General features: G+C 41.3%; 1 protein-coding gene and 1 long non-coding RNA gene across 3 annotated transcripts in view; both read left to right on the top strand.

Moving 5' to 3' along the window:
• Positions 1-19,992, top strand: part of LOC142835466 (uncharacterized) — a 506,414-nt gene that overhangs the window by 199,684 nt on the left and 286,738 nt on the right. For both annotated transcript variants that reach the window (XR_012907884.1, XR_012907885.1), the window contains exons 2-4: positions 2,295-2,384; positions 3,729-3,848; positions 4,603-4,953. This is a non-coding gene — a long non-coding RNA (uncharacterized LOC142835466). The remainder of the gene's footprint in view (positions 1-2,294; positions 2,385-3,728; positions 3,849-4,602; positions 4,954-19,992) is intronic.
• The window catches only part of Adam28 (ADAM metallopeptidase domain 28), a 54,568-nt gene continuing 42,010 nt past the window's right edge, over positions 7,435-19,992 (top strand). The window contains exons 1-4 of the mRNA XM_075949092.1: positions 7,435-7,607; positions 13,398-13,501; positions 17,796-17,872; positions 18,593-18,671. Coding sequence (XP_075805207.1) covers positions 7,556-7,607; positions 13,398-13,501; positions 17,796-17,872; positions 18,593-18,671 — 312 coding nt within the window. The 5' untranslated portion in view covers positions 7,435-7,555. The remainder of the gene's footprint in view (positions 7,608-13,397; positions 13,502-17,795; positions 17,873-18,592; positions 18,672-19,992) is intronic.

The following is a 19,992-nucleotide window of genomic DNA, read 5'->3' as shown; positions in this document are numbered from 1 at the left end:
AAACATTGAAGAAGTTAACAAATATAGTATTAACAGAAGCTGAGAAAGCAGGGCTAGGATCTCAGCCCGAGGGGAGCAGGGATAGGAGTAGAACACAAGAAGAGAACATCCGGTCTCAAAGAAACGTTCCTGATGTGATAAGGAGAAAACCCAACCCTTACCCAGCAGCAGCAGCAATGAGGGGTCCTCCCACTGGACAAGACCCCCTATCAGGAGTTGGGGGTGACACCAGGGGACTTCAAAAGTGATGAGGGTTATCGTTTTCCCTTCCCATCAAGTTTCCTATAAAGTTTGTCCCTCCCTCCCTCCGCCTCCCTCTCTTCCTTCATTCCATCCTCTTTCTCTTCTCTCTTTCCTTCTTGGATTCTTTCAGTTTGTAATCGCTTTTTAATTAGAGGGATGCTATATCTCCCACCCTTCAGAACACAGCTTTATAAATAATAATTCATGGACAGTCTGCTCAGTGTGCCTTTCCCTCTCCGTGGAAACTGTCTTTGAGAAATACACCTGTACCCATCTCATGCTCAGTTTCTTGTTTTATATTTAATTTGTTGGGAGATTTCTGGTGCTGCTGAATACTTTATTTATGTAGGAAATCTCTTCTGTAAACACTTTAGCTAATTTCTGATCATGTTGACCTGTTTAATTTTTTAGGTGTTTGTTCAAGACTCAGTTTCCCCTCATTGCACTCTTGGAGTGAATGCAGTTGTTGGATGCTGCCATGAGTGTTGTTAGAGTATGCTCATTTTCATACCCAACAAACTTTTCAATGGGGCTGCTGGGAGAATATTGGTGAAAATATTATGCACATCTTTTCTTGTTTTCACCTTAAGTGGTAAAAAGAGGAGCCTGTCCACTTATAAGGAGAGTGTTATATTCATGATATACTCTATATCAATAAATACTTCAAAGAATGAAAACCAACTATTGGGGGGTACATGAATCTCTACATACATGATAACTAGAGATACTTAAATACAAAATCTTTCTCAGTTAGCAGAAGACTGGAAACTCAAGAAAGGTTGAAGTTTAGGTCCACAGGAGGTCCTGACTCAGAAAAGTCAGTTTTGCTGTGTTACAAGGCTCACTCACAACGAGGAGAGTGATCCATTCTGCTCTTAATCCACTAAGTCTTAACCACACCTTAAGGCACCTTCTTAGAAATATGCAGAAGAATATTTGACCAAATATCTGACTACCAAGACTCAATCCAGTTGATATATGAGACAAAACCACAGTATCATGTGGGTTTTTTCATTTCTTATTTTTTTGAACTCTTCTCTCCATTTCTAATATTCAGTTGAATTTATTTTTTTCTGTTATTGAACCACTTTCAGAAATGGCTTTATTGTTGCTCAATTCAAAATGAATGTAATTTGTGAAATGTAGATGTCTGCCATCCATACATAACGCTTGCATAAATATCATAAAGTGACAGGAGGCACATGTAAACCGCTTTGGAGACAGCAGAGACCCAAATCAGAAGGGATAACCCACTCTTCTATCTGAATTCTCTCAGTTTTACTGACTATACCTACCTAGACACACATGACACATACAAAGGTAAGAATAGGGTGCAGTACACGTAAAACAAATATTTACACGCTGGGTTTATGATTAAAGGAAGAATAGTTGGAAGAGAAAAAAGAAGTAAACCAGAAGGCCACAAGTCAAGAGCTGTTGAGTCTCAGAAGAAATGCCAGGAAGAGGCTGTGAGTCTTTTATTAGCAAAAACAACTTAGAGCCTTTCTGTTCCTTGTTCAAATATAGGTTCCGCCTGTGGTAAGCTGAAACTATTTGATTCCCAGCTTAGTAAATACATTTTTGCAAAAGAAAGCCATGAGACTGTTATCTGCCTTCAGGTACCTGTGTTTGCACAAGCTGATACTTTCTTGCTTAGGCTCGAATTCTGTGATAGGTCAACAAGCCCTCAAGTACCAGATTACAAAGCCAAGTGTTCAACTATACCACGTTCCATTGGGTCCCCTGGAGTAAGACATGGCTTCTATCAGTATACCACATTGGTTAAATCCCGATAGCTGATCAGCAGAGATGCTCTGAGCATGATCAAGCTGAAACATCACTTACATCTTGGCAGAACGCTGTTACCTAGAGTGAGGACAGATGTTGCTCATCCACAGAGCTGTGATACTTTTATGCCCACCCCTCCATTCTTACATGGTAGAAAGACACAATTAAGCTCAATGTTATGAGTATGCTGGTGCTTTTGAATCCGGAAGGGACCAAGATGGCCTAACCACAAGCTGTGCTCCTTCTCCACTCTGTTCCCACAGATGTGGCTCTCTGGTCAAAGAGCTCTCCTTAGTTCCTGCTCATTCATGGATGCTGGGATCTAGTTCCGTGCCAGCTACAGAACCACTCAGGTAAGTCAGTCACAGGAACGGGGCTTCACCTCTTTTTCCGATGACCAAAATCTTCTTCCCACAGTTCTGATTGTTCAGTGTTTCCAAGTAGGTTGGGTGGTCCCGCGTGTCATATGGTGTCCTTCTCCATAGAAGGGGAGACTGTGTCAATCTCATCTGCCAGTCTGTAGAATGTCATGTGTCCAGTTGTCTCATCCTCACCAACAGGACTCCTGGGACACGGAAGATGGTAAAACGTTATCCTGTACTGTGCCATCCTTTGCTTGTCATCTGACTTAGGGAAAAGAAGGGGTTCAGCTCCCCTGGTTCAGGACATGAAGCATTTGTTCAGACATCATTTGTCTAAACCAGTGTTTCTCCATCTTCCTAATGCCGAGACCCTTTAACACAGTTCCTCATGTTATGGTGATGGCCCCCCAACCATAAAATTATCTTCGTTGCTACTTCATAACTGTAATTTTGCTAGTGTTGTTATGAATTATGATGTTAACATGTGATGTGTAGGATATCTAACATGTAACCCCTGTGAAAAGGTCATTTTGCCCCAAAGGGGTTGCGATCCACAGGTTGAGAACCAGTGATCTAAACACTTAAGTAATTAATTTTGAAAAGTATCTTTAAGCTCTTAAATGAGGCAAACATACAGAGAACGCAGCGCAGCAATGCGTTTCTTGAACTGGAATCCATCTATAAGTCTTGAGGAGTCAACCCAAACTGGGTCAGTCTTTCTATTTCTGGGTATGGGGAATTATCACAAGTATAATACATTTAACTCTGGTTTGAATGTGAAGTGCCCTCTACAGGTTCATGTGTGTATGGATCAAGCATGTAACTTTGCTGTGGAAATTTGGGGGAATTTTGGGACATAGGTCCCCGAAGTGGATATTAGAGGGGTATGGCCTAGTCCCACTTCCAGCCTGAGTTCCCTTTACTACATGAGCTAATAAGATGTTGACAATCCACACCCCAGTCACTCACTGCCATGGCTACTCCAGTTCCGATGCCTGTCCCACTCGGAAGAACCAGACGCTCTAAACTATAAACCCATAGTAAATATCCCTCTTTTAGGTTGTTTCTGTCAGGGATTTTGTCTCCAGACCAGGAAGAGTAAACCATGAAGATCTTGAATACGCTTTCTCCACTTCTCTGGGTCTTTTCTCTAGCAATTTATTTTTTGAGATGGGCGCCTGAACGGGGAAGGGAGGGGCTAAAGGGGCATTATAACCTACTGCAGACACTGCTCCAAGTCTGCTTTTCAAAAGACAACAAAATGCAGTTTCTTAGGTACAGCCTGTGGCAGAATGAATCTACAGCTTCAATTTCCTCTATCTTTGTTGATGTTAGCAGGGTGTTTTCTCTAGCGAGAATGTCCCAGCTGGCATCCCTGAAGGACTGTCTCACAATGACATCCCAGTGAACTGCACCTCCTCAATGCGGGGGCCAAGAGCTGTGTAGACCACTCTGGTGAGTACCTCAAACTCCTACAGTTCCACTGGTCCTCCATTTCTATATATTCATGGAGGTTTCCGATATCATAAAGCTTTCATAAACATGCCTTATGGGACTGGAGAGAGAGCTCCGCAGTCAAGAGTGCTCGTTGTTCTTGCAGGAGGACCTGTGTTGAGCTCTGAACAGCTACATCTAGACACACACAACCTCCTTTAACTTCATCCCCGAGATATCTCATGCCCCCTTCTGGCCTCGGTGGTCACTGCACACACCCGGAAAACATACACACTTACAAATAAAGAATGAAATAAGAAAAAAGAATTAGTGTAATTACAAAAATGTACCCAAAATGGTATTAGGCATGTTGAAGGAGGTGGCTTTCCCAGAATCCCTTCCACAAATCACAGTAGACAGGAGCTGCACAATTGCATGAGATTCAAAGCACCAATGGCCTTTGCACAGAGGTTGAGTTTCATCCCACTGCTTTTAATGTGATTCTTGAAAACTGATCATCTTGCAGGGATCTTTGTCCAGATGACCTTTAATTTAGAGAAGTTGGTGTTTTTATGGAATAATGTAGTCATTTGACAAACACTTGTCCAATATACACTGCCATTGTTCCCCATAAGGTCTTTAGAATCAACTTCTCACTGTATATATTGTACAAAATTAGAAACGTACTATTATCTATCAAGATCTAAGACAAAGTAATTTAGAGAAGCATGGAAAGTGATACAGTGAGGAATTGAACTCCAAATTCCCTTTCAAGCTGCAGCATCTGCTCCTGTAAACCTTCTGGCTCCTGGGATGGCGTGAAGAAGACTGCTCCTTTGCTGCACCATGCAGGGCTGTGGTACTTCTTAACTGACCAAAAAGTGTCAAAGATCCACTCTGACAATGTCTGTCCTTATTCTACCCCCTCACTTTTATTCATCACTGCATCTGTATAGGATGGCAAGTTTAGCTTGGTCTGGATCTCTGCTCTGACACCGTACACTATGACTGTGGAACACTTAATCATTGCCCTGAGTAGGGCTAGTTTGTCCCGTGTCAGAGAGATGCTGGGGAATGTTGCTTCTGTGTATGACATGACACTTGCGAGCTCATAGCAGGGGTCTGTGTACTGAGCCAAGAAAGCAATAGTTCCCACTCCCCCGTGATTATGTTTGTTTGTTTTGACTTGCAGCTCGTTCCCTCACTTTCTGTAATTCCATGGAAGTCATCTTGTCTCTCTTACCCAGACTGGAAACATCTCAAACAGTGATTGGGTCTTTTTATTGTGTGACACAAATTAGGCACTAATTAATGTGCAGCAAAATGAATGAAGGAAAAAATAAAATGAACATAGTATTAAGCAAACTCCTAATGACTTATTATCATACCCATAGAGCAATGAATGCTTCATCATACAAGCTTCTTTTTGTAGCAGATTGTGATTAATGGAGACCACAGCTGACCGACCAATGCACAGAGGATAAGAAACTGAAGAATTCTTAGCTCTAAATGAGACATTTTTATCATATCCCATACCTTTGGGCTCAGAGGTCCATTTGGGAGGGGCGGAGGAACGTATAAGAGCCAGAAGTAATGGATGACTGCAACGAAGCCAAGTCCTCAAGACTTCAGACACAGCAGGGCGTACATGAACTCAGCAATTGTGACAGCATGCACAACCTCAAGCCAGGGCAAATTCCAGCACAGAGAATGGAGGTGAACGGGAAGTCTCACCCCCAGCTGATGAGTCATTTGCAGTTGATAGTTTCTGGGAGAGGGAACCAGTTTTCTTTGCTCCATGGTAAGTCAGTCACACTCTAGAGGAAAATTCACACATCCAAGATGATATGGTCACATCCTGGACTTGATGGGTAAAAACAAAACGAAACAAAAACAAAAACAGGGCGAGAGTGGATCTGGGAAGAGTTGGGGGAGGGGTGAATATGGTCAAAACTCATTGTCTGAAATTCTCAAAGAACTAAATAAGAAAGTGAATATAGCCTCCCTGTTGCCTGGAAAAGGAAAAGCTGTAGAGTGTGGGTTGAAGAGATGAGCTCCCTCCACCTTGAAATGCTGTCAGTCAGAGTTACAAGCCTGTTGTGGTTGTGTGGTGCTTTTACGGTCACTGATAGACAGTCCTTTTTACTAACATCTCTTCAGCACCAAAATGTGCTTTGTATTAAGATGGTGTATAAGGCATGTGTCCCAGCTACGGACTATGCATTCACAATCTGCTCTCAGGGTGATTTCTACCCCACAGGGATCTTATCATTAGAAATAAGGGTGTGTGTGTGTGTGTGTGTGTGTGTGTGTGTGTGTGAGAGAGAGAGAGAGAGAGAGAGAGAGAGAGAGAGAGAGAGAGAACTAAGAAACATAAAGGTGAGTGACTACGAGCTCAGACAGCATGGAGTTCAAATTCCACCTCTTCTATTCCTGCCTGAGCAATGTGAGCGAACAGCCTAATCCTCTTAATCTACACAATGGAGACCGCAGAATCTTACTCTTGTGGACCCTTTTATGTTTTTAAACTCCATTTTTCTACAGACAATATGGAGGTAAAATGGTACCTGACAGACAAATGTGTCTGTAGGACTAATATAACAAGAATAATATCTAAGAGGGTACCTAAAATTTAATAAGCAACTAAACACATTCCTTTTTCGTTTCAGAGTATGATTTCTGCACATATCCAAGTGACAGGCCCAGAGACCGCTCCTCTTCCCTCCTTAGGTTGACATTCCCGTCTCACCCAGGTCATTAGTGAGGCTGCAAACATCGTGGTGGTCCGGAGGGTCTTGTACTTGTGTTGGCAAAATTTTGAGGGGAAGGGGAGTAACTCAGCTGGCCAAAGACTTGCTAGGCATGTGGGAAACCCTGCATTTGACCTGCAGCCCTATGTAAAACCCCGAGTGTGAAGGTCCTGCAATCCCAGGCCTCGGGCTAGAGACAGAAGAGTGGAGAGTTCAAGTTCATCCTGTGCTACACAGTATGTGGGAGCCTAGCCTAGGATTTATGAAGTCCTGTCTTCAAAAGTTTTTTTCAAAAATTTATTTCAGGACAGTCAAAGCTTCTTGTGAACATCATTGTGTGAGATTACAGGGCAGAGTAATTGGAATAAGATATTAGTTATAGATAGCTTATAGACATAAGATATCACATAGATCTTAAAAAGAATTAGAAAATAGCTATAAAATAAATACATACACAAAGAATAATATTCTCCATAACTTTTTATTTATTTAGCTGGAAATGATAAATCCATATATTTAAATATATTATATATAACATATGTATGCATAATATGCATGTATATATGTATACAGCATGTGCATATTCCAAATATAATGACATATATGGTATATAACCTGACATATATCTCAAAATACCTCAAGGCAATTACTTCCTTGTGACCTACTGAGCTCTAACAATACACTGAAAACTTGCTATTTTACTCTTGAGTGGGTAAATTCATAGAGAATAAAGGGAGGGAAACAGCAGCTGCTAATAAAGGAAATTTTAGAGCCAGCCAAGAGGCGGTCAGGACTTCCTCCTGCCATGCCATTGTGGCGGGACCACAGCTCCCAAGTTGTGCAACACCTTCAGTAAACACTTGCTCATGCGTACACAATGAAGCAGGGAGTTTCACTCTGTCTCCCTTAAGAGGAGGCTGGGGCAGAAGCAGCCTGACAGGTGTGAGCGGAGGCAGGCACTGCTCCTGGGACCACAGCATGTTGCAATGGAGTCTTCTGGTAGTCTCTTTCCTCCTTTCTCCAGTTCCAGGTAGGTGTTAACCCTTCTCTGGGCTCTGTTCAACGTGTCTCAGGCCCACATGCTATCCAACCGCTCCTAGTCATAGGTATATAATACACTGGATAGCTGTTTCTTCCCCTTTGCCAGTTTTACTAGCCTTTTGGGCTGGTTTTAAGCTGTGGTTTGAAGGCTGTGATGGATGTGAAGGAGGGTAAATAGAGGTTTGTGTGAAGCATTTATTTTCAGCTGTTACCTTAAAAGAGAAAAGGAAGCTCTTATATTTATATTTAAACCATGAATATGATCTTTGAATCAAAACCAAAAAAAAAAAAAAAAACAAACAACAGAAAATCACAAAGCTATCAAAACCAATTGTGTTCATTTTTAGTTCAAAATCTGAGTGGTTACACCCATCAAGGATTTGAGAAAGTATCTGCTCTTATAATTCAGCAACTTAAAACACTTTGGACAGCACGTTTTTAGGCTCAGTGGTAATGGATACAGTTAATTGGCAGGGTAGCATGCTCAATTTTGTGAGAAAGCATTGTGATGTTATTGGTGAGGAGGAGTCTCAGATAGGTGTGTTGATAACTTTCCCTTACAGTGGTTACAGCAGACATCTAAGAATTTGGATGCAGTGAATTCTTCTTCATAACACGTTCTAATAAGTAGGTTGCACCATTTAAAAAATTCTCCGCTTAGGCTCACACGCCTGGGACCTGACAACACATTTCTCTAGCTTCTCTGTGTCTGTGTCTGGAGCTTGAATCTTCATCCTAGCTGGCAAATGTTTTCCTGGATCATGGAATGTTTGCTGGGCCCCAGGAGTAGTGAATGAATGGTGAACAGAAGTGACAGCGTCAAGCACAAAAAGATTGTCCTCCTCCCCGGCCCGCTCTGCGCCTTCTTACTAAAAATGGCTTCTCCTTTGTTTCTCAGACTTGTAAAAAGTGTACTTAACACCCTTGAATTTTAGGATACTATTATAGTCTCAACTATGTGAGCTCCTGGCTTAAAATTCCTATTTGGATTTGCAGGAATTGAAGTGTTTGTAGGGATTCCTTGCTCATATTTCTGAAAATATTGTCCCCAGTGCTGTTGGGGACATCACTCTTAGTAGGAACAGAACTGTTTGGGAGTCAGCTCTGCTCAAGGGGAGAAAGATTCAGCAGATGCAGTGACAGTCTCACGGGTGATGGGGCTGCATGCATGCTTCTGTCATTTCAGGGACATCAGGTAGAAATCTCCAGAAACAAAGCTGTTTCTGCTCCTCCCTCTCTACATCAGAGCATGGCAGCAAGAGATGCAAAGTCTTAGAATCCTCTCTAGAAGTCTGACGTCATTCTGGTTGGAAAAACCAATCCTTACTGGTAGTCTAGCAAGGGTTTTCCAGCCAGAATGCAAGAAACAAAAGATTTGTTTTCTTACCTCTTCCTCTTTATTTCTCCCTCCACATCATCTGTCCTCCATGCATGTGCCTTCTGGCCCTATCTTTTAGCTGGTTCCATTAAAAATAAAAAAATAAAAAAAAAGCCAGTTGCTTGTAATGAACTTCACCATTCCCTGAGAAAAGTGACATGGGATTTCATCATAGGAAAAGTAAAAACACATATTTAAAAAGACACGGGAAATGTTTAGGGGAAGAGGAAATAAATTAGTGCATTGACAAAAGACAAATCTCTATCTCATTTGTCCAGGGATGCAGTGGCTTTAAAAATACATTTTAGCTAGCAGTTATTTCTGGCCTTTATGAAGTGACTGGAAAAAGTAAGCTATTATTCACAATTTAACCTATATAGCCAAATAATAGACTTCATTAGGATATGGCCTCTAGTTTCCCCCTATACTCACTTTTCCTGAATAATGTTCACAAGTTCAAGAGTCTGAGGAGGACAGAGAGTCAATGTCGTAGCATAAACTTGCGTTAAAGGCTTGATGCCTCATTTGGAAAGACAACCCTGACACAATTTCTAACAGAATTGGAGCAACATGCAGATGCCAATATTATGCACAAATGGTCCCCCAAACGGACCCAGATAGAACAGCATTCTAGAATGAGGTCAGCCATGTCAATCCCATTAATGAGTCCTGCTTTATTTTAAACTAACAAACAGTGAAAATAGTCTGATCCACAACCACAGACTCGCACCTCTAACTCAAGCCAAACTAGCTGCCTTCTCTCTCTTGATCCAGTTTTGCCAGTCAACACTAATTCAACACATGAGTTCTGTGGGAGAGAGAAAGCAAACAAGCATTCAGACAAATTTAATAGAAACATATTGTGTTACGCCTTGGATTTGTGTAATCCCTGGATGGCTGTTAGCTCTGTTTATGCCACTGGCTTCTAAATAATGAACTTGATTTTATTCACCTGGGAAGAGGCTGCCTCCTTGCCATCAAATGAGAGGATGCATGAGGCAAACAAGATCCATTCCTTTCCATGCTGTGGAAATCCCGACACCTCAGACATCCTATTTCTAGGGTCTTCTAGCTTTCGGGAGAAGCAGAGCCTTTTAAGAGAAATCCTATCTGTTTTCTTTAGAGTACAGACTGTGTTGCAAGAGTTTGGAATGAACTGGAAACTAAGTTTATTTTATATAGCTAAGGGAAGTTGCTAAAGACTTTAAAAAGATACACTTTTGTTTGTTTGGGTTTCTGCTTTGAGGTGCCTCCCCATCGAAGAGTGAGTAGTATACACTGCGTTGAGTCCAAAGTTAAGAACGAGTTGGTGGCTTTCTGTTTCGTGAAGTGTTAGGCTTTCAACTAACTGGAAGTGTGTGTTCAATGCATAGGGCACCCAAAAGTGCTTGCTGTTGGATGGGGTGACCTAGTTCCCTGTTCACTTTCTCCCCAAAGAGAAGTGGTGCTGTTGTCACATTCGCTCTATAGGAGGGTCAGGTGGATATTGTCATCAATTTGTGACTCAAAGGGTGTCCTGTTAGAACCACACGTGTTGGGGATGAGCCCAACCCATAAGACATTTTGTCACTAAAAAAAAAAAAAACCAACAAAAAAAAACAAAAATAAAAAAACTAAAAAAAATTTATCTATGTGGGTGCTTTATCCTTAGGAAGAGTAACTTAAACATTATGCCATTGCTACAATCCTCCAATATGGCATTTAAACATTTTAAAAAGTTATTTCCACTTTGTAATTGTGAGTTTCTGAGGGCATCTCTCTCTCTCTCTCTCTCTCTCTCTCTCTCTCTCTCTCTCTCTCTCTCTCTCTGTGTGTGTGTGTGTGTGTGTATGTGTATGTGTATGCAGAATGCAGGTATCTGTGCAGACCCTGAAACAGCAACAGAGGCTCCAGAACTGGAGTTTCAGGCAGTTGTGATAGGAAGTGAATTTGGGGTCCTCTGAAAGGGCAGGAAGTGCTCTTAACTACTGAGCCATCTCCCCAGCCCCACCCCTCCCCTGGTATGGCGTTTAAAGAAAAGAATTATTGTTTCTCGAGTATTAGTGAGAGATGGCTTCATAACTCAACATCCCCGGACTAATTGCGACGATTAGACACCATAATACACCAGGCAACACACTGGCACCGTATGGCGTGCTTGTTCTGTGCCGGTGAATTAAGAGGCTGCAGGGAATTGTTCCCATGCCATTAGCTCACTTCTGGCAAGAGCTGTTTCTTACCTCTTGGAATCTCACTGCTCTGAAGTAATCACAAAATTTTAGCAGGCGAGAATGACCATCCCATGTTTTCATGTTTTAGAACATTAAAATATTATTTTTGTGCCCAATACTATTACTTTTTCACTGGCATTAAAATGAATTGCGTATATATTTAATAAAAGTTTGTATTTCATTTCATAGAAATAAAAAGTACAATGATTACCTCACGACTGCAAGAAACGAGCAACCCAAGAATCTTGTGGACTGGGATTAGAGATGTAGGTAGAGAAGCCCAGCTTTGGGATCTGGAAGTAGAAGGCTCTTGAATTTGAGGCTAGCCTAGTGGGGCCTGGAAAAAATGAAGAACAAACAAAAAGACAAAAAAAGAAAGAAAAAAAACCTTGTATTACTTTAGAAGCATGATAAAAACTTACTTGTCACAGCTGATGAAAATGTATTTTAATGAGCGTGGTCCTTTTGAATACATTATAGTGGTTTGTGTTTGTTTGTATAATATTATAGACTACTTGGACATGTCTTAATCTTCCCTAACTTTCCAGGCAGTTAAAATTTTCCACATCTAAAATTAAGATATTGTAGTATCTGCACATGACTTTAAATGTTTTTATTTATTTACATATTTTACATTTTTGTGTATATGGATATTTTGCTCACATGCATGTCTGCAGTCCACTTGCAGGCCTGGTGGCCAAGGAGGCCAGAAGAGGACCTCGGATTTTCTAGACTAGAGTTACCCAGATTTGTGAGTTGCTTTTCTCCTGTGGGTGCCGAGAATAGAACCTCGGTTCTCCGCCAGAGCAGCCAGAGCTCTTAACTGCAGAGCCACCTCTTCAGCCTTAGCTTTGTTTTTGAAATGTCTTCAGTAAACAGCAAGCCATGGAGAGAAAGCTTCTTTCCTTCATTACCTTAATTGCTATTTTGACTCTGAGTGCATCCTTGGGGCTTAGTGAGCTTTCCTAATCTCCTGGGTTAAATGGTTCTTGTGCGATCAAATGAGCTAAAAACATTCCAAACCGACATCGCTAGAATTTTTTTTTTTTACTTTTTACTCCAATTCTCCTGAAAATAAAATGAAAAAGCATGAATGCTAATTCTCTAAGAAGTCATTGCGCTAAGCTGTCTAGTGCTATCCTGCCTGGTGAACTCTGTCATTTATGTCTGCTATTGGGGGGGCAACAGTAGTATTGGTTTATCTAACCGTAAGTGCTTGGTCTGGGAGCTAGATTTGCCCTCAGAGAAACTCCAAATAATGACACAGAGAAGAAAAGGAAGCTTTTTCTAGATCCCGCTGCAGGCATCCCGCCTCTCTTCTCTGAGCTCCACTGGGTCTTCATCCCAAATGGACCTTTAGGCACCTACAGCAGCCAGAGTGTGAGCACTCCCATTTCCTCTGGAGGTACCCGCGGAGAGCCGGGACCACACCATGTGGAGAACAAAAAGAAAAATTAAAAATATGGAAAGCTCTGGATTTCTCTTTAGCCTAGTTTCCAGAAAAGGCTTGGGCCTGAGCCTCTGAGATGGGAATTGGTTGTTTGAGGTGACTTTCTATTTTCCTCGCGGTGTGAATCTGGCCTCCCACCAGCCCTACCCAGATCAGTGCCTCTGTTTAGATTCTCTACTTTTCTAATTTTCTTATTTTTCTATGCCAAAACTGAAGGCTTGTCAGGACTGCTCATGACAGCCCTTTCTGTGATCCTAGCATCAGAGCATTTTCTCACGGGGACTACGTTTTAAATATTACTATTGAAACTTCCAAGGAACATGTGTTTTGATCAGAAAGGGTGTGCGTCTGATTTCATTTTCATAGTAGCGAGGTCTTGGAGTATTTCTATTGTGTTATCGTGGGAGTAACCAGCATCCACGGGAACGGAATGCTGCTTAGCTTGTATTTGTCTCGTTCTCCTGCTGTAGAGTCACTGCCCGGATCCAAAAGGGTAAAAAGAAGTGGGAACATTAACAAAAAATGTTGTCCTCAGAGAGACATTTGGAAATACCTCCCTGAGCAATACCAAAGGACCGAGATTAAACATTGGGGTGGGGTGGTGAATGGGTTTTTAGTGTTCTCCAGCTTTCCCTGCGTCAGGACACAAATCCCTGAAGGGCTCTGTGTGGCATCACCCATCATGGTGAACAGCTGCTTCTGTCCCACAGCTTTGTCTTCTCTTCCTTCTTTCTCCCCCAGCGAGTGCAGCCAAAGAACTCCCTAAGGCCAAGAATTATGAAGTGGTTTATCCCATAAGACTTCACCCATTGCGTAAAAGAGAGATCAAAGAGCCAGAGCCAAAGGTTAGTACGTCTGTGATTGTCTTCTTTCTTGTACATGCAGCCTATGTGTGTGCCTGGGCACATATGTATACATGTAGGGGGGGGTCATAGTCATTCTTACATTGTCTTTCATTGTATTCACTTTGTTGAGAGTCTCTCAACAAATGAACTGGAACACTCTCATTCACTATTAGGCTGGACAGTAAGGATCTACCTGTTTCCATATATTTTTGGCTGGGATTAGAAGCATGGACCATCATGCCAGGCTTTTTAAAGAGTTGGGTTCTGGGCAAGGAACTCAAGTCCTAATGCTTACATTTACCAACTGAGCATCTCCCAGGTAACTCTCTGGTTTTCTCAAAGACTCTTGAATACACACACACACACACACACACACACACACACACACACACGCACACACGCACGCACGCGTACACATACACACACAAACACACTTGTGTTTTTTTAATTATTTATTTATTAAAGATTTCTGTCTCTTTCCCGCCACTGCCTCCCAATTCCCTTCCTCTCCCCCAATCAAGTCCCCCTCCCTCATCAGCCCAAAGAACAATCAGGGTTCCCTGCCCTGTGGGAAGGCCAAAGGCCACCCACCTCCATCCAGGTCTAGTAAGGTGAGCATCCAAACTGCCTAGGCTCCCACAAAGCCAGTACAATGGCAATGGGTTTTTGATCCTACCACACTTTTGTTTTTTATATACTCATATATTCATATTTATTTCTTTGGAGACTAATGGTATTAACTGTTATATTAGTTTGTTTTCCAAGCTTTTAATTTTCACTACAGCCCACAGTTCTTCTAACTTCATTTTATACAATAAGTGATATATGTTGTTACAGAGTACAAACTTTGATATTTTATAATAATTTATGCTGTAGGCTTCCAAATAATTATTTATAACTTACAAGTTCTACTATTTACCTATCTACCATCTACCCACACACAGAATTATTGCCTTAAACTAGATTCTAAACCAGAATGAGAAAATAAAACAAATTACAAAAGACTATAAATTAGCATTTTGTCTGAAATTTGTACCTTTTCTATGTAGAAAGCATTAAATTTTGTATAATTCTTATATTGTAATGAAATAACACATTGTCAGGCAGCAGTAGCTAGGATTTTTAATTAGTCACAAGAAGAAAGCTAAAACATGATATGCAGATCTGGGCATGGCAGTGCACATTCCTGGGGGGTTGTCTATATATTTGTGAGTTGGATACCAGCCTGGGCTATATAGTGAGTTGTAGGCCATCCTGAGCTATACTTAGAGGGCCTATCTGCAAAGTAAAATATGATGTCCCATTCAACAACAACGTTTTAATTATGTACATTCTGCAACATTTGATGGGAGTCAGAAACACAGAGATAGACGGGATGTCACTGATAACTGAAATCATCTAAAATGCAACTACTCAGGAGTGCATATCCCCCCATCAGAAATTTCTTCATTCAGTTTCTTCCCACTCCAATTGGTGCTAGCAGAACTCTTAGTAGAGTCTGTGCACCAGGCTTTTTCCTTCGGCGCCACCAACCAGCTCCCAAATCATGACGTGGGGATGTCTTATTAATTATGAATGTTTGTCCTAGCTTAAGTTCATTTCTGGCTAGCTCTTTAATGTAAATTAACTTGTTTCTGTCTACCTTTTGCCTTGGACCTTTCTTTCTTTCTTTCTTTCTTTCTTTCTTTCTTTCTTTCTTTCTTCCTTTCTTTCTTTTTCTATGTTACTTTCTTGTTTCCTCTAGTGTCTGTCTGTCTGTCTTGTGCTTGCCAGGCTTCCTGCCCCTGGGACGGGGGCCTCTCTTTCTCCCTCATTCTCTTCTCTTTCCTCTCTCTTTCTCTCAAGCCTAGATTTCTCCTCCTGCTTATTCTCTCTGCCCACCAATCCTTTCTATCCTTTCTCTGCCTACCTATTGGTTATTCAACTTTTTATTAGTCAAATCAGGTGCCTTAGGTGGGCAAGGTGGAAGCAGCAACACATCTTTCCATAATTAAACAAATGCAGCATAAACAAATGTAACAAATCTTTACACAGATAAGGTAATATACTTCATCATAAACAAATGTAACACATCTTTACCTAGTAATTGTCACAACAAGTCTCTTTTTCAAAACATCTTTATCAGGAAAATGTCCCACCGACTCTGGTGGAATCCATCTGCAGCAGAGTCTTCCTCAAGGAAGTTTTCTTTGAATAACTTCTTTCAATATCAAAAATGTAGCTGACATTTTTGTCTAAGTGTTTTGAGGAAGTTTGAACATAGGTAAAGTGAGTTTATCACAGCTATGAAATGATCACAAATCAAGCTTTTATTTGAAATTTATATTTTGATATGAAACCATAATTATTTACTGGCTGTGGTAGATGGTTACTGAGTTCTTAAATTATTTATACATATGTGCCATATGTCTTTGTGTATATATGTGCAAGTGCAGGTAGTTACCTGTAAGGGTCAAAAGAGGTCATCAGTCCCCTTGGAGATGGAGTTCCCGGTTCTTGTGAGCCACTCTTCTTAGGTGTTAGAAGCCCCACTGGGGTCTTCTGAGAGAGCGTCAAGTGCTTTTAACAAAGGAATTGTTCCTCCAGTCTCACAATTTTGATCTTTAGAGTGGTTTTGCAGAGTGATGTGTATAATGTTGTATGCTTGTTGTTACTGCAGACACATTGCTTGTCTAGGCTACCTCTGAACAGCCACGCAAGCCTTATATTATTCTGATATATGGTGACCGAGTGGCAAGGGTGAGTGTGTGTTCATGTTTAGCTTTGCCAGTTCTCCTGTTGAAAACTCTGACTTTAGATAATCCTCTGTCTTCAAGTGCATAATGGTGGTGGTACTGTGTGGAAAATGGAAGATTTAACTTACACAAAGTGAAGTAGGTTGAAAATAACTACTCTGCCTGTGATACCCACGGTGTCACATGCATTATGACACATTTTCAAGGGTTTTCTGATTTCTGTGAATGGGCTTTTTCACTTCTTCTTTGCGACATCAGCTATTTGAAAGTCAGTGTTGATGCTGTCTTTTTCTCTCCTCGCCAGTGCTTATGTCTGACTCTCTACCTTTTCTTGTGGATTCTCTGCCACTTAAATGTTTACAAACACACACATGAACGCACACGTGTGCGCGTGCACACACACACACACATTTCTGTCTCTCTCCCTCCCTCTCTCTCGATCACCTTATATATTCTGTAAAGTCATTGTGGTATATTAATGTGCAGACTAACAGGATCATTTCCTGAAATCACACTTCATGGCTTGCCTTACACAATTTAGTTCTTGAATCTAAAATAACGTTGGTTTTACAAAATATAGGGTGGTGTGTGCATATGTGTGCATGTGTCTATGAGAGTAAATGAAACCTTCCCTTCTAGTTTGAAGCTATTTGCTTGGGTATTTTAATTTTTATTACATCTATTTGTTTAGTACATGTATATGTGTGTATGTGCATGTGCATACATACATGAGTATATATACATTATGTACATATATATGTGTGTGTATGTATGTACAAATGTGTGTGGGGTGCTCACGGCATGATGCTTATGTGGAATTCAGAGTGGAAAGGCAGGAGCTGTTTCATGCTTTCATTCACTAGTGACAGAGTTCAGGTTGCTAGGCAATCCTTCACCCACCCCTAAGCTGGCCCTAGTTAAAGGCACTTTCTATGTCTTTAGCATAGCCCTACACCCCCACTCCCTCATCCCATCCTCTAACCTATGTTCTGGAATATAAATATTTGTTTCCATAAACCACTTGGTGATCCAAATAAAGCCTTGCCAAGCATATCAAGACTATATATAAAGATAGCAGATAAGGGGCCTAGAATGGAACTCAGTGATAGAGTCCTTAGCCAGCATTTCCAAGATTCTGGGGTGAGTTCTCAGCATACACTCACACATGTACACACATGCACACACAGAGCTTATTTGTCTGTTTAGTTGGTGGATTGAGACCAGGGTAGAGACCAGTGGTTCTCGACCTTCCCAGTGCTGTGGTCCTTTAATACAGTTCCTTTGGTTGTGGTGACCCCCAACTATAAAATTATTTTTATTTCTTCTTCCTAACTACAATGTTGCTACTGTTATGAATTGTAATGTAAATATTTCATATGTGGAATATCTGATGTGTGACCCCCCAACAGAGGGGTCATGACCCACAGGTTGAACACTTCTTGATAGACAGTTGGTTTCACAGTCCACTGCTAGAGAAATCAAGCATTACTTACCAAGGATTACATCGATAGAAATTGCCACTGGTTGATCATAAGTAACTCTTGGTGTATTTTTTGCAGGAAGCATTTGAAACTGAGCTAAAGTACCAGATGACAATCAATGGAAAGGTGGCGATCCTGTATTTGAAGAAGAACAAGTGAGTATGTGTCCAGCTGCTGCTGTCCTCCCCCGCGACAGGCTACAGTGGGAACGTGTGCCAGCAGGGGCTGTCATGAGCTTTAGTGCCTCCAATTCTTGCCCCTCCAGCCTTCACTCGCAATGAGCCCAAGGAGCCAGCCAATGCGCTTTTCTCTTGAGTTGTAGAAAGGCATTAGGTAAATTAATAGTTTACTAGGCTTTTGAAACTTTGTAAGTAGAACCCAACAATGAGGTGCAAGAAGACAGGTTAGATTGTTTTACCAAGGACTGGAGTGGTTCCAATATAATTTGCTTTGAGTTTTGCTAGTTTGTCCGTTTGTGTGCTGGAGAGAGGGCCTCACATTACTGTCCTTTAGAAAGGACTGGGGCAGAGGGGGGCGGGTAATGCTATGCCTTTGTGCCAAACTCCTTGCAGGAACTGTTTTCTACCACCTTTGACCTCGGTTCTGCTTCTTCTCAAGTTTCTCCTGGGAATAGCAACCAAGTCCCCTGTGATGAGGGGCTTTTTCCACAGTCCTCTGGAATGTCCCTGCCCCCCCCCCTCTTCCTACCCCTCCTGCCTGACCAATGTGAGCATTGCTTTCCTGTGTAGACTTGTCGGGCATGTAGGGAAAGCTGAGGAGTTAACACTTGTTTTCACAGCTTGGGAAGGCTTATTCATTTGCTGGACTTTCACAGTTGAGATGTGTAATTATGCTCTTTCTTTTTCTTTCTCCAGCAAGCTCCTAGCACCAAGCTACTCGGAAACATACTATAATTCCAGTGGAAAGAAGGTCACCACAAGCCCACAAATCGTGGTAAAAACAGTCTCCCAAGTCCCTTACTAGTGGAGTGCACCCTGCAGGCTTACCTCCAGTGTCCGTGCCAGGCAAACAGGGCTGGAACTGCTTTTGCAGTCTTGGTCTCCAATAGCAATAATTACTTAATTGAACTTCTCACATTATTATATTTTCCCAAGAATAATGGAGGATGACCCCAGGAACTTTTTCCAGTTTTCATGGGAGGCCGGCAGTAGGAGCTCATACTTTTTTAAAGACTTATTTTCTGTAAGGAACTCTGTAACATGAAGAGATACGTACGCCTGGTATTTTTAGATATTTGTTATCACACCTCCAAATTATGTGGTCTGTCACACTGAAGACTACTTCAGCATTGATGTGGGATTCCCCTCTGTATGCTGTGAATATGTTTCATTATCATTGGCTAATAAAGAAACTGCTTTGGCCTGTGACAAGGCAGAATAAAGCCAGGCAGGAAATTCAAACAGAGATATAGAGAGAGAGTAGGTGGAGTCAGGGTTACTCCATGGAGCTGCTGAGGGAGAAGGACTCTGAATCCTTACTGGTAAGCCACAGCCTTGTGGTGATACATATATTAAGAGAAATGGGTTAACTTAAGATGTAAGAGCTAACTAAGAATGCATCTAAGCTATTGGCCAAATTGTGTTGTAACTAATAAAGTTTCTGTGTGATTATTCGGGTCTTGGCAGTTGAAAAATGAATGAACAGTCTCCATTTACATAATGACACCCAACAGGAAACAAAGGCTCAGTCACCTTTTATACAACATCAATTGCAGAACTCTATATTGTCATAAGTAATTCTGCTCTTGATCTGTCCCCTGAGTTCCCCATGTGGAGCCTGACACATGGAACCCATACTGTGTGACAAAGCATCTACCTCAGATCTTCTTTTGATGTTGCAAGCCTTCAAACCTTCTGGGATTATGTAGTCACATTCTTTTCAAGATAGGAGGCTCTGGTGTGGAACAGCCACATGGAGAAATAACTCTGGAACCTTGCTCCAAATAGAATCATGGCCTGTTGTGCAGGTTCATTTTAATCTAGTTTGATTCTTTGGACAAACAACCCGAATAACCCATAGGTTTAAAATGGGATAGGGGAGTGGTCACTCCAAATTGGAAAAAGTGCAGAGAGTAATACATTTTTATAGAAGGAAAGTAAAAGTTAGATTTTTGAAGACTCAGATTTTAAACTTAGATAACTAAATCCATGGTACTCATCTATTTTATTATTACTAATATATTATTAGTAATACAGTATTACTAATACATTGCAATAATATGTAGACTGTACTATATAATGTTATATAGTATACT

The sequence above is a fragment of the Microtus pennsylvanicus genome, chromosome 15 (assembly GCF_037038515.1).
Source record: "Microtus pennsylvanicus isolate mMicPen1 chromosome 15, mMicPen1.hap1, whole genome shotgun sequence".
In the NCBI taxonomy this organism is placed as follows: Eukaryota; Metazoa; Chordata; class Mammalia; order Rodentia; family Cricetidae; genus Microtus; species Microtus pennsylvanicus.
The sequence above is the reverse complement of the archived record's forward strand: the minus strand, read 5'-3'. Positions and strand labels throughout refer to the sequence as shown.